The 16697-nt window shown below is 37.7% G+C and overlaps 1 protein-coding gene across 8 annotated transcripts in view; it reads right to left on the reverse strand.

Annotated features, from left to right (window-relative positions):
- Positions 1 to 16697, reverse strand: part of IMMT (inner membrane mitochondrial protein) — a 51760-nt gene that overhangs the window by 15385 nt on the left and 19678 nt on the right. The window contains exons 4-7 of one of the 8 annotated variants that reach the window (XM_070429633.1): positions 11994 to 12087; positions 9734 to 9835; positions 9308 to 9403; positions 4849 to 4985 (exon numbers count right to left, since the gene is read on the reverse strand). In XM_070429633.1, coding sequence (XP_070285734.1) covers positions 4849 to 4985; positions 9308 to 9403; positions 9734 to 9835; positions 11994 to 12087 — 429 coding nt within the window. Of the gene's footprint in view, positions 1 to 4848; positions 4986 to 9299; positions 9404 to 9733; positions 9872 to 11993; positions 12088 to 16697 lie in introns of those variants that run through there. The other 7 variants (XM_070429632.1, XM_070429631.1, XM_070429636.1 and 4 more) reach the window with 7 other exon arrangements.

Below are 16697 nucleotides of genomic sequence, written 5' to 3' on the forward strand. Positions count from 1 at the left end.
CATGCAGGAGGCAGTCGATCAGTGATTCTCTCTCATAATTGATGCGCGTCTCTCTCTCTCTCTCTCTCTCCCTTCCTCTTTGAAATCAATAAAAATATATTTTTTAAAAAATGCATTTCATTTTCAAAATTGAACTATCAGCTGTTAAAGTGTGCATACATTTTGGGGGACATTCTATTGAAGGAGCCAAATACCATCAGTGCCAAAAAAGGTCTGAATTATGTAAACATGAGTAACTGCTATTATTGTCATAGGACAGGTCAACAGGATCAAATACAGAAACAAGTGACATTAAATTCAAAGGTAAAAAGTCACATACAATAATTATCATTATCCAGAGTAGGTACTCTTTTTTGGTTGTTTGGATTTTTTGGTTAATCCTTACCCAAGGGATATTTTTTCCATTGATTTTTAGAAAGAGTGGAAGGGAGGGAGGTTGGGAGGGAGGAGGAAAGCCAGGGATCAAACCAGCAACCGAGGTACATGCCCTTGATGAGGAATCAAACCCGAGACCCTTCAGTGTGCAGGCCAAGGCTCTAACCAGTGAGCAACACCAGCCCGGGCCAGAGTAGGCACTCTTAATCTAAGGTTCATGGTGAGGCTCAAAGAAATCCATCTCCCATCACCCTGCCCCCAACAAAATTGTAAGACTGTTTCTGTGTGTAAGAGCATTTTTATTAGATCCTCAAGAGAAGACACAAAGAAGAAAAGGTTAATAAGAACAATAACTTTTCATGAATTATGTTTGTTGATTAAATCATTATTCAATGAAGCACTGGTATGTCTACCAAAATCATAATTTAAGGATAAGTAAAAAGTTTATGCATCTGTAGGGTCATTACTACTCCAAAACACTATTCTAAAGCATTGTCCTCTATAATCTGCAAGGTTAAAATCAACTAATGTTAACCCTCCCATGCTGAATTTTATAGAAAGTGAATTATATAGATAAATAAAATATATATATAAATAAAAGTTTCTCTTGAAAATTCCTTAGGCAGGTCTAACATGGTTTTGTTGCAGCATTAGGAACTGATTGCCACTTTCTCAACTGAGCAGAGTTGCTCATATTTAGGAAACACATTGTACCAAACCCCACTCCCAACCTATAACACTGTAATCATACTCAATGCAGCAAGATGCTCACACCATGAGATGCAAGAACCCAGATCACTGAAAGCATGAGTCCAGCACCCACCCTCCCCACATTCTGCATCATATATACAGTGAGTGGAATGTTATTTGGAACTGTCTGAACTATTTTAAATGTTTTTTTTTCTCTCTTTCCTTTTGACAAGTGCATATAGTTTAAAGTGAATGTGTTCTGTGTAGATATGAAGCAAAACTACCTTATGGCTTACTCTTTTTTTTCTTTTTTTTTCTTTTTTTATGGCTTATCTTAAAAGTACACTATGCTAGGACCCTGGAGATGAACAGGAACAAACTAAATTATCAGAGAACAAAATACTTTCATCTAGAAAAAAAATAACTGAATTGGTCCAATAATTACATTTCAAAGAGGGCCAAAGAGGGCCACTGCATGGGCCGCCGCCCACCCAGAACATGACTGTCATTTCAGTAAGGTGACCGGGGCCATGGATGCCCAACTTACATCCTAGGAAGAAATACAAGTAGTTCTGCCTCTGCAGCCCAAGGCCTGCTGCTTTGGGAGGAGGGCTCAGCAGGAGTCACAGTTCTAGTTTGGGTCATTCAAAACCAATTCTCCACATTACGTTCCCACGGACATCTAATCTAGCATGGTCTCCATTTTAAAGGTACATCTATTGTCAATGGTAAGTTTAGAGAGCCAAGTCCCTTAACCTTGCCACTGGACCACTGTGGGCATCTGAAAAAGTTTCTCAGAATACCATTTTTAAATGCTTAAAATGAAACTCTAAGATTACAAAGGAACTCAATTACATTGAAATATTGTCATAAGAAATGTTTTTTTAAATTTTGTGAAGCAGAAACCAAGATCCAGTGGTAAGACTAATAAATACCCTACCTTAGAAGTAGTGGTGAGCACAGATGATATTGCAAGGGATCTGCAAGTCCTGTAATGTGATGTGAGAATACCTGTGCTTTCTGCTGGGGACAAAGGTAGGAGCAGTGCTAACCTACTGTGGTTTGTTGCTGATATTCATAATTGAAGGAAAAGGTTTTGAGACTATGGAAAATAAAGATTTTTTCATCCAAGTTCCTCAAGCCCCTGAACTCTACCCACAGTCGCAACTTCAGGTTTAAGAATCCCAGCTTTTAGCGTCCTGGGAAACAAGGTGCAGCTGGAAAGGGGGCCGCCCCCTCCCTTCATGCAACGCACGTTCATGGGAAACCTGGTGCTAAACCATTCGTATACGACCGGCTTCTGGGTCGGGGTTTCGTACATAGCAGAGCAGTTCCCTCGCTGTGATCTATTGAAAGTCGGTCCTCGACACAAGGTTTGTAAAAAGAAAGGAAAGTAAAATATTTTTAAGAAAAAAACACACACACACACAAAAAAAGAATCATCATCATCCCAGCTTTTAGAGAAAATATTTGGTACTTCTATCCCTGTATCTCACTTTTTTTGTTTTTATGTTCTATGTAAATTGATGCAAAATGACAAAGCAAATTAATATTATGGTAGGAATAATAAAGCTGATGTTTCAGTGAATTGCCATCTTGCCAAATAAAATATTTTAAGAAAGGATGCTGGTATATGCATGGCCCATGGACACAGACAATGGGATGGTGAGGGCATGGAGGGGGTCGATGGGGGGCAAGGGGGACATATGTAATACTTTTAACAATAAAGAATTATTTTTAAAAATAAAGTAAAAATAAAAAGAAAGGCCCTAACCGGTGTGGCTCAGTGGATAGAGTGTCGGCCTGCGGACTGAAGGGTCCCAGGTTCAATTCCGGTCAAGGAATCAGTTGCAGGCACATCCCCAGGAGGGGGTGTGCAAGAGGCAGCTGATTAATGCTTCTCTCTCAACGATGTTTCTAACTCTCTATTCCTCTCCCTTCCTCTTTGTTAAAAAATCAATAAAATATATTTTTAAAGATAGATAGATAGATATAGATAGATAAATAAATAAATAAATAAATAAATAGAAAAAGAAAGGATGCTGGGTTGGACAATAGCAGTATCTTGTCATGTATATCAAATTTTCCAAGACTCTATAGTATGCTGTTAGAACCACCTGGTATTGTATTAACAGAATCCTTTATAATGAACTCAAAAAGACTTATAAATCATGTAAGTGTTAATGATATCCTGGAGGCCAAAATGTGTTTCCCTTTGTTGAAGGTATTTCTATTTCTAGATGACCAAAGATAAGCTGCCCTGTGAAACAGACACCAGACTCCCCCGCCATCAAGCCAAGTCTGTTTCCAAACACTGCTCTGGTGAAGTAATACACTGTACTATGGAGCCCACATGCACCTGTAGCTTCTTACTAGAAGAAACAGAAGTTGGAATCCATAACATTTCAAAACTTTTGTTCATACCCTTTTCTGATTATTTTGCAATACCAGCTAATACTCCCTAATCTAGTTAACTGCTACTACAAGGTGTTCTTTAGTTGTAAAATCTGGACTGCAATGGATTTCATACTATCCTCATGCCCTGCACATTATTCGATCACTAGGAAGAGGAAATACCCTCTTACGTAGCCTTCCACCCAAGTAGTACCATGGCTATTTACAGTTTCTAACCAGTGTTCTTCTGAAAGATATTGGCCCACCTGAGTTTGAAACCAACTTCCTGATATTTAACTTCTAGCTTTCCCATACCTGCTTGCATAACGAGCATATTAAATATTCTGCATGGTTTCCACTTTCCTGACTGAACTCTGAAATTTTTTTTTCTTGGACTTTGAATAAAACAAAATTTTCTTTAAGTTTTCAAAGGTTATAGTTTCTATTTATGTCAAAGGTCTAATTTAACTCTTTTGTGATGTATGTACATATGACAAAAACAATGTAAAGGGTATTTAAATTTTTTAAAAACTATAGTTATGGTGAAAAAGTAACTTTACTGATTATGCATGATCCTCCTGATCCATGAGATTTATAGTTAAAGTATTTTATTATTTACACACTGAATGCAGGAAACGTATTTATACGTTTTACGTTGACTGGGAGTAAGTAGAGCGCGGGACACGTATTAATACGTTTTTTTTATAGACTAGTGGTAGAACGCGGGTAACGTATAAATACGTAAACTAAAGTTATCGTAATTTTACTGAACATTGCCATTTGCGCAAAAAATTAGCAAAAATGGCCCGCGCCATGTGCCACCTGTTAGTGCGTGATGAAAACTACCCGCATACAATGTGTTTAAATGACTTGGTATCAAGATATATTTTTATGTACTAAATAACTGAATGTAATGATAAAGGAAACTTATTGAGTTCCAGTATTACATTTTAAATCAATGTACTTTATCCTTTAACATGTTAAATATAAGTTAAATAATCAGCATAAGCATGTAAAATAACTGGTGTTTTAGGGTACATGGCATCTCCCTGTATTACTTCTTATAACTGCATGTCAATCTAAAAGTATCTCAAAACAAAAAGGTTATTTTTTAAAATTGGCTATTTTAAAGCAAAAAATAGAAAGCAAACAACAAATACAATGAAGCACTATTAAGATATGAAAGCAAATCTGAACTTGTGTACCATATCATTGTTGTGAGATAAAACACCACATAAAAATTCGTTAGAGAACATTTAAAGGTCTTTCTTATTCCTTTGTGTTGTTTTTTTAAAAGACAACTACTTTAGATTACTTTTGCTTAGTGAGAGAAAGCCTCTGCTAGGAGGAAGGCATCAGTTCCTTAAGCACCTCAGGTCTTTGGCTCACCTCAGAATTGTCCATGGCTGCTTTCAGAATGTTGGAGTGGGCGTTGACGGCCTGGACTGCAGCGTTCTGAGCTACAACGGCCTGCTGAGTGATGTGCGCAGTTTGGCTCAGAGCATCTTCTAAGCTCTTGGCTAGAGCTAAAGTAAAAAGAAAAGTTAAAAAAAAAATAGATTCTCCCCACATATGACTTTATTTTAAACTTTCACTCTTCTACTGAGTTTTCCATTGTAATTCTCCCAAAATGTAAAAAAACAAGAAAAAACATAATTAGTAATTATTGACTTTGGATGCTAGATTTGTGGGGATTCATTATACTATTTTTATTGTTATGTACACCTAAAATTTTTTCAAAATAAAAAGTGTTTGGGGGTTATTTTAAGAAAAAAAAAATGCTTAAAGAAGGCTAGCATTTATTTCAAATGGGAGGGACAAGATTTAGGGCACTATAGTCCCTTTCACCTATCAGAAGCTGTAAGTTCAGCATAACCACTGGCATATTTTTTTTAAATATATTTTTATTGATTTCAGAGAAGAAGGAAGAGGGAGAGAGAGATAGAAACATCCACGATGAGAGAGAATCATGGATCGGCTGCCTCCTGCAAGTCCCCCACTGGAGATTGAGTCCACAACCCGGGCATGTGCCCTTGACCGGAATCCAACCTGGGACCTTTCGGTCCCCAGGCCGATGCTCTATCCACTGAGCCAAACCGGCTAGGGTGGCACTTTTCATTTTAAATAATCATATAGAACCACAGGGAAAAAAAGTAATAAAATTTAAACAAAAAAGAGGTAACCATTTTCATCTCCTCAGCAGGAAGGGACACTCACAGTAAATTATTTCTATCACCAAGATATATGATAACAGCCCTAACCGGTTCAGCTCAGTGGACAGAGCGTCGGCCTGCGGACTGAAGGGTCCCAGGTTCGATTCCGGTCAAGGGCAGGTACCTTGGCTGCGGGCACATCCCCCGTAGGGGATGTGCAGGAGGCAACTGATCAATGTTTCTTGCTCATGGGTGATTCTAACTCTCTATCCCTCTCCCTTCCTCTCTGTAAAAAAATCAATAAAATATTTTTTAAAAAGATATATGATAACAGACAGACAAGAAGGAAAAAAAGACAAGCAAGAAAACATGCAAACAAAAAAAAAAGGTAACCTGAAAATGGACAGTGTTTTCCACAGAGAACTCAGAAAATAGCAGATACCAGTATTCAAGATAACATTGTTATCTGTTGCTTCAGAAATCAAAAGAAACCTAATTTTTTTGTTTTAAAATAAAGCAAGGAATGATTTTAGATACAATACTAAAGTGAAAAAATGGTCATTTGAAGAAAGAAGGCCAGTGAGAATATGAATTTATCAGATATCAGATGACCAAAAAAAGGAAACTATATTTGGTACCTGAGACAAAAACAAAAGGTGACTTGGGGCAAAAGCAGCATAAGCTAGAGGACAAATGGAACCTGATGAACCACACACAATACCTCTGCAACGCAGATAAAAAGCTAGCCCTGGCTGGTGTGTCTCAGTGGTCAGGGTGAGTCTATGCACCAAATGGTCATGGGTTGGATTCCCAGTCAAGGGCATGTACCTGGGTACTTGGGTTGCCAGTTAGCTCCCTGCTCCCCCGTTCCTTGCCCACCCCCGTGTCTCCCCTTGGAGGCCAACCAGTCCATGTGTCTCTCTCATCTCTCTCATATCTCTCTCTCTCTCTCTCTCTCCCTTTCTGTCTCTTTCTCTCTTTCTCTCTCTCTCTCACGCGCTTTACTCCCTCCTTTCTTTCCTTCCCCCCTCCCTTTTCTCTACGTTTTCTGAAAAACAATGAAAAAAAATATACTCAGGTTAGGATTAACAAAACAAATTTTAAAAAAAGGACAAAGCTAATACTAAGAAAATCCCAAATGTGCAACTAAAGTTCAACGGAAAATACAGGGGATATATAGAGCTAAAGAGGCTACAAAGAAACATGCCTGAATTAATGGTGGGACATTTTTTCAAGCACAAAATAACAGTAAACCACTTTACAGAGGCTAGCAGACCCCGGAGATCAGGCTGCTGGCTTGAGGCCCTTTGCTTTTTCTTTTTATATTGAGTTGTATGAGTTTCATATATATTTTAGATTTTAAACCCCATATCAGATATATGGTTTGCAAATATTTTCTCTCATTCTACAGGTTGCCTTTTCACTTCATTGACTGTTTCTTTTGCTGCATAGAAGTTTTTTTAGTTTGATGTAGTCCAACTTGTTGAGTTTTTGTGCTTTGATTCTTGATAAGATATTTACACACACATTTTTAAATTAAAGTTTGGGAGAAAACTATGAGGTGACAGAAAAAAATCTTGAAAATTCTCTTTGCCCAAAATGAAAGATAAAAATAACTAGACAAAGAAAAAAAGGACGTAATGAAGCAGCAGGCAATGCCATCTTAAATTTATGGATTACTTCAAGTAGTCCATATGACAAAAGAAGAGTAAAAAATAAATTAAAACATAAATAAAAGGGAAAAGTGATTTTGATTTGTAGTAAATAATTCAGAAAAAAACTAAAAAGTGGAAAAAATAGAAATATTTCACTCATTTAGACGTCAAAATATTCCTCAAAAAATACAACATTCTCAAAAAAACAAACAAAACACACCAATAAACAATAAAACACACAAATCTACACCTATGCTCCTCTGTCCCTTTTACATTTTACACAATTCTAACAAACTTGTCTCCTCAGAGTAGGGCAGATCCAAGGCATTAGGAGGGGAACAGGAACCACTCAAGGCAGAAGACAAATAGAAAAGGGGTAGGGAGAGACACACACACACACAAACTCTAAAAAATGTAAAACAAACCTTTCCTCAATTCATCAAAAGCTACATGCCCACTACCAGGAGACATCAATATATTGCAGCACAGTACAATAAATTATGTTCCATGTACCTTATTTAAGACAGGAAAATACATTTTTATACATCTATTTTCTTTTTTTAGACCATCAGAAAACTTAAAATTGAAATGTAAAAAGAAATATGCTTTAGTTAGCTGGAAACCGGAAATGTGTGGAACATCTGTCCCCCACCAATGGCAGAGAAGAGGCTACCACAGTGAGAGCCCAGAGGCTGGGTAATAAAGCAGAGGGTGCGCCACTCTGAACTGCACAAATAAATTTATGAATTTAACAATTAAAAGACTGTTAGGCCATGCAACCTAACACCAAAAAACCCAAACCATCCAATTAAAAAATGGGCAGAGGACTTGAATAGATATTTCTCCCAGGAGGACATATGAAAAGATGCTCAACATCTCTAATCATCAGAGAAATGCAAATTAAAACCATAATGAGATATCACATCACACCTGTCAGAATGGCTATCATCAATAAATCAACAAACAACAAGTGTTGGCAAGGATGTGGAGAAAAGGGAACCCCCATGCACTGTTGGTAGGAATTCAAATTAATGCAGCTGCTATAGAAAACCGTATGAAGGTTCCTCAAAAATTAAAAATGGAACAGCAATTCCACTTCAAGGTATTACACAAAGAAATCCAAAACACTAATTCAGAAAGATATATGCATCCCTATGTTCACTGCAGCATTATTTACAATAGCCAAGATATGGAAGCAACCTAAGTGTCCATCAAGAGATGATTGGATAAAGAAGATGTGGCACATACATACAATGGAATATTATTTAGCCATAAAAAAATAATGAAATCTTACCAACTATGACAGCATGAATGAACCTAGAGTATTATGCTAAGTGAAATAAGTCAGAGAGAGACAAATATGATATGCTTTCACTTATATGTAGAACCTAAAAAAATAAACAAACAGAAACAGACTCATAGATACAGAGAACAAAATGATAGTTGCTAAAAGGGAGGGGGGTTGGGGGACTGAATGAAAAAAGTAAAGGGATTAATAAGTATAAATTGGTAGTTACAGAACAGGCATGGGGATGTAAAGTATAGCATAGGGAATATAGTCTACAATATTGTAGTAAGTATGTATGGTGCTTCTTGGGTACTAGATTTATTGAGGGGGATCACTTAGTAAATTATATTAAGTATCTAACCATTATGATATATACCTGAAACTAATGCAATATTGAATGTCAACTGTAATTGAAAAAAGTAAAAAAAAAAAGACTCAGGCAAATTGCAAACAATTTCTGTTTATCAGAGTACAAAGAACCTTTAGCACTAACCATAATAAAAACAAATGGAGAAAGTATTATTTGGAGTTTTCACCAACGGTACACTAATAGCCCTTGTTACCTGGGTAAAATAAGTTTAGATGGAAAGAACACAAATGATGAAATAAAGGTGGTGAATAGAGCAAGGCCACTAAAGAAAGAAAAGGAACCACAACTAGCTGATAGATGAGAAACTTATGCTGATGGTTGAAGAAGAGAGCAACTAGCAGGGATGACCCGAAGTACTTCAGAAGTCGTCTGGTTTACATACACTCAAGCTTAACTTGTTCTTGCTTTTCTTGTTGTGCAAGGCGAGCTGCAACTTCTTCAGGTGGTCGCTCCCTTACAGAAGTTGAGGATGCTTCCTCTTGCAGCAAAAGTAGAGAGGAAATCAAATTTCAGCACAGAATTTCGAAAGCTCACAGGGATATAAAAATACCATCGTTTTACTTGCCAGCTATATCAACTGAGAGCATCACTCAATGACTCCAACATGAAGAAATAAGAAATTAGTTCTTAGACTCCTTGTTTTCAAAGTTTTATTCAGACCTTGAAATTGTAAAAATTACCTAAGCAAGTCTGCAGACTTAAAATCAATATAAATGTGTACTTACGTAGTGTCTAGGGGTTGTCTAGGCATTAAATAGTTCTGATGAGCATATCATTTATAAAACCACAATATACATAATTAAACTACCTGAAGTTGCAGCATTGGCTTTTCCTTCATCAATGTGAGGGTGATCAGTTTTTACAGAATCCTCATGCTGAACCGCAGGGGCTGGGACCGACAGTGTATCACCTGCTGCAGAAATAATTTTGGCTGCCTCTGTAGATGCTGTAAATATGTTACTCATGGTATTTATAGTTTCCCGGAATAACAGAGAATCACACAGGTATCCACTACTACTACCACCCACTTCATGTCTGACTCCTTAAAAACACAAATGGATGTGCTGCCACTATTCAAACACACAAATAGACAGGGGCACTGTCCATCACATACCCAAACCCAGAAGATACAACAGCTGGGAAACACTAGAGAAAAGAGTCTTGTCAGCATCCACCTACAGTTTAACCATCATTATTCTCAAGCAAGGCTTCTAGTAACAGTACTAAGTGCACTAAATATACACACATGAGAGGCGTACATAAAAGATTTACATAACATGGGAAAATAATAACAAAAGGAAAAAAGAGCCTATAATGAAGAAGGCAGACAAAAGAAAGTAATTAACCAAAAAAACCATTTTAATTGAAGAGTGGTAGAGATGAAACAAGAGGTGTGAGCAAGAACAAGATGAACATTTTAAACACAAGAAGATCACAGTAAAGATTGTGAATTAGTGAAGAACAGAACTCTGTTAAAATTATTTCAGACATATTTTTGAAGAAAGGAAAGTTGAAAAAACTCAAGAGCTCAAAAAATTATAAATAAAAGTGTTGAAGAGAAAAAGAGTAATTATAGAGGTGGAATAAAAGGGAAAAGAGCAACAAAATGGAGAAAATTTTTTTAAAGAACCGAAGGTCCCATTTAAGAGATAAAGCTGGAATATCACAAAATCCATTAGCTTCCTGCTCTCCATTGGACCCTTGTGTATTCTCCACAATAGTGATCTTACTAAAATAAAAGTCAGATATCAGTCCCCTGGCTCAGAACCCTCCCAAGGACTTCCCATCCCACTCAGATATAAAGCAAAATTCTTTTTTTTAAAGCAAATTCTTATGATGGCCTCTAGGACTGCCACAGTAGGCTTTCTGCTCCCTCGCTGGCCTCATCCGCTAGTAGTGTTTTTCTCTTGCTCCACACCCCAGCTTCATCTGCTCCTTGCTGGAAAATGCCAAGCCCTTGCACTAGCTAATCCCTCTGCCTGGGATGCCTTTCCCCACCAGCCTTCCATGGCTCACTTCCTCATCTCTTAGCCTTAGCTCAAATGAAACCTTCCAGGCGACCTTTCCCTACTGACCCCATTAGAACTGCAATATTCCCTCCCACACTTACTTATCACTAACATCCTATACATTTTACTTATGTATTTAATATATGATCTCCCTCCCCTCATCCCATTAAGGAATAATCCCAGTGTTTGTGTTTGTTAGTTTTTACTATTTATTCATTGCTATATCCCCAGTACCTAGGAGACTGCTTGGCACATAGGAGTGAGTATTTGCCAAGTGGAAAAAAGTCAACTGATTTAATTGAGGACAGAGGAAACTAAGGAGTTCAAATATAACTAGCCCAACTCTAACCTGTGCAGTAACACATTTGAAGTGTATCGCTGAACAGGTTAGAGTAGTGATGGCAAACCTTTTGAGCTCGGCGTGGCAGCATTTTGAAAAACCCTAACTTAACTCTGGTGCCGTGTCACATATAGAAATTTTTTGATATTTGCAACCATAGTAAAACAAAGACTTATATTTTTGATATTTATTTTATATATTTAAATGCCATTTAACAAAGAAAAATCAACCAAAAAAATGAGTTCGTGTGTCACCTCTGACACGCGTGTCATGGGTTCGCCATCACTGGGTTAGAGTTAGGTTCAGTGCTGTTCACTAAGGTGGGATTATTAATAAATCGTGATGGTAAAAAATATCTACAGATCTAAACTATATCAGACACTTTAATCACTAAAAATAAAGAGAGGAGAAAAAAACTAGTGAACAGGAAAAAAATAGGTGCAAAAAGAGAATATGTAAATCTGAAGGGGAAAGCTAGGAGTCAGAGGGGAAAAAAAGAATAGAAAAAATAAAGTCTGTTGCAGGTAAGACAATTCTTGCCATTACCCTCACTGAGCAGCTATTCATAATAAAGCCCAATTCCATATCCCTCTCAACCTCTCAACCCCTAAAATGAGAGTCCTTCCTGCAGAAGGGCCGCCCTCTTAACCACGGGTACAAATATATTAAAACAATTCATTTGCCCATAATTTTAGAAGAATGATTATAAATATAGGTACCTGTTGAAGCTGGAGTGTCGCCCTTGTGTTTTTGGAGTTTAGATTCTTTCATTACCTCTGATACACTGGAGATTTTTAGTGGACCAGACTCAATCTTGGAAATGAAAAACATTTAACATTTCAGATATAAAACTGTTTATTCAGAAAAGTAGCATACAGTAACATGTATTATTTCAACAATCAAGTCTTTCAGGCTTTTAACACAGAGTTAGCACTTTACAACATAATGTTTTATTAACCATATTAAGAGAAGCCTTCATATTAAAAAAAAGCAGTTCAAAAATTTCATTCCAAAGGATTAATAGTAACAAAGACTTCTCTTAGGGCAACTAATACATGATGTATGAGTATCTCTTTAAATACCACTCTTTTTACATATACAATATTGAGAAGACTATTTCCATTTGCTTCCTAAATCATGTGTTATCGTCTGTATACATTGTTAGAAACAAGTGATTTTTATAGGCTCTGAGTAAAAATGAAATTAGCTTTTTATATCTTTAATCTCCAGGATTCATGCAACTACATACTAAAAATATATAATCTAATTGTCATACCTCTCTCTCAATTACCACCTGCCTTTAGTTTAAGGCCCTGTTCATTAACAGGAATGCCAGATGATGTGCTAGAGAAAATTACTCAGTAATAGCAATATTTTCATTTACCACCTATGCTGTCCCATTTTTTCCCAGAACTTGGTAGGCAGTGGGACTCAGATATCCCAAAGATGACTACTCAAACAAAACTCTGTCACTACCAGAAATTAAACATATATGTATTTTATCTTTATTAAAATTTTATTTTTTAAATCATGAAATACAGCTAACTATAACAAGCAAAATAATATCAAGATAAAGCAATAGTTTTCATTTGCCTCTCTATTGCTCCTTTCCTTTCCAGCACTCTCATGTTGCTACTGCTAATAGCTGAACTCAACCCTCCCCCCACCCGTACCCTGAGCAGAAGCTCAGGAATATACACACATACAAATTTTCATTTCTTTAAACTAAAATAGGGTTATATTATATAAATGACCATGTAACTTGCTTTTTTCTCATTTAACAATACATCATGGACATTCTCTTCCAGCTCAAGAAATTCTTTTTTGTTGTATAATATCCTAATTTAACTGCGTACCTAATATAGTTGCAAAACCCATAATTTGGCCAATTACTCCCCTATTTTTGGTCATTCAAGTTGTTTTCTGTTTTGTTAAACATCCTTACCCATATAATTGAAAAGCACTACAGAGTGGTATCTGTAGGACAGTTTGCCAAAAGAGGAATTGCAGGGTCAAAGGGATTGAATATTTTCAACATATATTAACAGGTCACTTTCATATATGATTCTAGAAACCCATACTCTCACAATAAATGTGCTTGTGTATGAATATGGTCTATTTCTAGACTGACTTACTCTTTTGTTAAAAATACTTTTATTTATTTCAGAGAGGAAGGGAGAGGGAGAGAAACATCAATGACAAGAGAGAATCATTGATTGGCTGCCTTATGCACGCCTCTACTGGGGACGGAGCCCGCAAACCCAGGTATGTGCCCTTGACCGGAATCGAACCCAATACCCATCAGTCCACAGGCCGACACTCTATCCACTGAGCCAAACCAGCCAGGGCATAGCCTTATTTGTTCTATCTCTAATTTCTAATCCTATGTCAAAACCTTACTATTTTATTAAAGAAGGATTATAACAAAGGCATTATCTGGAAAAGCAAGTATCATCTAATACTTTTCAAAATGTTCATAGCTACATTATTTATCCTTCTATATGAACTAGAATCGTCTTGTCTGATTCTTCAACCTCTAGAAAAATCTATTAGAATTCTATTAGCTATGTGTGTGTGCATGTATATGTACATGTATATGTCATTTCCCAGCTATATATAAATTTAGGAGAAATTTGAGAGAAATAGATAAATTTGAGAGAAATGACATTTTTAACATATGAGTCTCATCAAAGAATATAACATTTGTCTCCATTAGGCAAGTCTTATTCCATGTCCATCAAAAAGATTTTAAGCCCTAACTGGTTTGGCTCAGTGGATAGAGCGTCGGCCTGCGGACTCAGGGGTCCCGGGTTCGATTCCGGGCAGGGGCATGTACCTTGGTTGTGGGCACATCCCCAGTGGGGGGTGTGCAGGAGGCAGCTGATCGATGTTTCTCTCTCATCGATGTTTCTAACTCTCTATCCCTCTCCCTTTCTCTCTGTAAAAAAAAAAAATCAATAAAATATATTTAAAAAAAAAAAAAAAGATTTTAAGTTGCCCTAACTGGTTTGGCTCAGTGGATCCAGGGTCAGCCTGCGGACTGAAGGGCCCCAGGTTCTATTCCAGTCAAGGGCATGTACCTTGGTTGCGGGCATATCCCCAGTAGAAGGTGTGCAGGAGGCAGCTGATCTATGTTTCTCTCTCATGGATGTTTCTAACTCTCTATCCCTCTCCCTTCCTCTCTGTTAAAAAAATCAATAAAACGCCAGAACTGGTTTGACTCAGTGGATAGAGCGTCGGCCTGCGGACTCAAGGGTCCCGGGTTCGATTCCGGTCGAGGGCATGTACCTTGGTTGCAGGCACATCCCCAGTGGGGGGCGTGCAGGAGACAGCTGATCAATGTTTCTCTCTCACTGATGTTTCTGGCTCTGTCCCTCTCCCTTCCTCTCTGTAGAGAAGCAATAAATTATATATTTTTTTAAAAAAGATTTTAAGTTTATCTTCTCTCAATATTTACTATCTATGCATAAATAACCATGTTGGCACTAAAAGGAGTCCCATAAAATAAAATGTATATTTTTTAAAAGCATTAAGTTGAGCCTTGGCAAGCATGCACAGTGGTTAGAGCATCGGCCCACAGCACCAAAGGGTTGAGGGTTTGATTCCTGGTCAAGGGCACGTACCTGCATTGTGGGTTTAATCTACATGGTTGGGACACGTGCAGGAGGCAACCAGTTGATGTGTCTCTCTCACAACTCTCTCTCTCTCTCTCTCTCTCTCTCTCTCTTTCTCTCTCTCTGTTGTTTCCACTCTCTCTGAAAAGCAATAGAAAAAATATCCTCAGCTGAGGATTAACAAAATATAAAAATAAATAAAAGCAATAAGTTAAGAACAATGCGTAACAATTCAGAATGCTAATAAATAAATGGTAAAAATTTAAAAATAAAAACACTAACTGCTATTTTAATTTAGAGGTGAGAAAACTCACTTTGGTCTGTGCAGTGAAGGATGCAGACTTGAAGAGAACATTAGTAGACAAAACAAAGGAAGTAATTCAGGGTAGAAGACCACAATGGCAAAAGTTGTGCCAACAGAAGGGATCTTTGTGTAGTTCTCCGCTTTAACCCAAGGCCCTTGGAACAGTGCCTGGGTACATAATAAGCACTCGGCATACATTTGCTAAAGAAGAATGGAAAGCAGAGGCATATTTATAAGGTAAACTGGCATAAAGCCAAGGACCATTCAGAGATAAGGCCCAAAAGGTAAATGAAAGCCAGACTGGCAAACGTATCAAATGTCAACCTCGGAACTAGTAAAAACCACCAACTACCGAATAAAGGAACTGATGGCCAGCTCTTAGGCTAACAGTTAACCACTCTTGGATCCACTTTCCTTATTCAGAACATGAGACAATTTCTAAAGACTCTAGTTTTTACATTCTGTGATCTTGTCTTTTAAACAATCCTCCTATATAATAAAAGGGTAATATGCAAATTGACCCTAACAGCAGAATGACTGGGAATGACTGGTCACTATGACACACACTGACCACCAGGGGGCAGACGCTCAATGCAGGAGCTCTCCCTGGCGGTCAGTGCGCTCCCACAGGGGGAACTCTGCTCAGCCACAAGCAAGGCTGAAGGCTGCCAGCACAGCGGTGGCGGGAGCCTCTCCCACCTCCTCAGCAGAGCTAAGGATGTCCGACTGCAGCTTAGGCCTGCTCCCCGCTGGCAAGTAGACATCCCCCGAGGGCTCCCAGGCTGCTCCCCGGGGAGCAGGCCTAAGCCAGCAGCTGGACATCCCCCAAGGGGTCCCAGACTGCGAGAGGGCACAGGCCGGGCTGAGGGACCCCCATGAGTGCACAAATTTTTATGCACCATGCCTCTAGTGGAAAATGTACAAAAGTTCTTGATAAGTGAGCTCATAAAAATATGATAGCACTTATCAGATTCTCTGATATTGATATGAGGATAGCCTATCTCTGTTTCTCCCCACCCCTTCCAACTCACTCTAAAAATCAATGGAAAAAAATATCCTCTCGGTGAGGATTAACAAAACAAAAAAAGAAAGAAAAGATTGTGTAGGATGAGAGGAACTAATCTAGTCTGTAAGTTCATTTGCATATGAAATGATAAAGGTCAGAACTGGGATAAGGATAATGGTAATGCCAGAAAGAGAATAAATATCAGAGATTAAACATGATAGAATAGCTAATAAAATATAGGAAACTATGGAAATGAATCCAAGAATTCTAACCTACCTACTGGACAGCATGGTACTATCTTTAATACAAATAAAGCAAATTGGGAAGTGTGTAAGTTTTGAGGTGGTCCAATATGGACCTGCCAAGTTACCCTAGTGGAAATGTTCAGTGGAGTAGCTAAAGGACTGAGAAGAAGTCAAGATTATTATTGAGAGAGATAAACATGTCACCTACAAAGAATGACAAAGTCACGCGTGAAGTGAGAAAAGAACGCTACTAT

The sequence above is a fragment of the Myotis yumanensis genome, unplaced genomic scaffold, assembly GCF_028538775.1.
Source record: "Myotis yumanensis isolate MYYU_CA2020_CCGP unplaced genomic scaffold, mMyoYum1.0.hap1 SCAF_11, whole genome shotgun sequence".
Taxonomy (NCBI): domain Eukaryota; kingdom Metazoa; phylum Chordata; class Mammalia; order Chiroptera; family Vespertilionidae; genus Myotis; species Myotis yumanensis.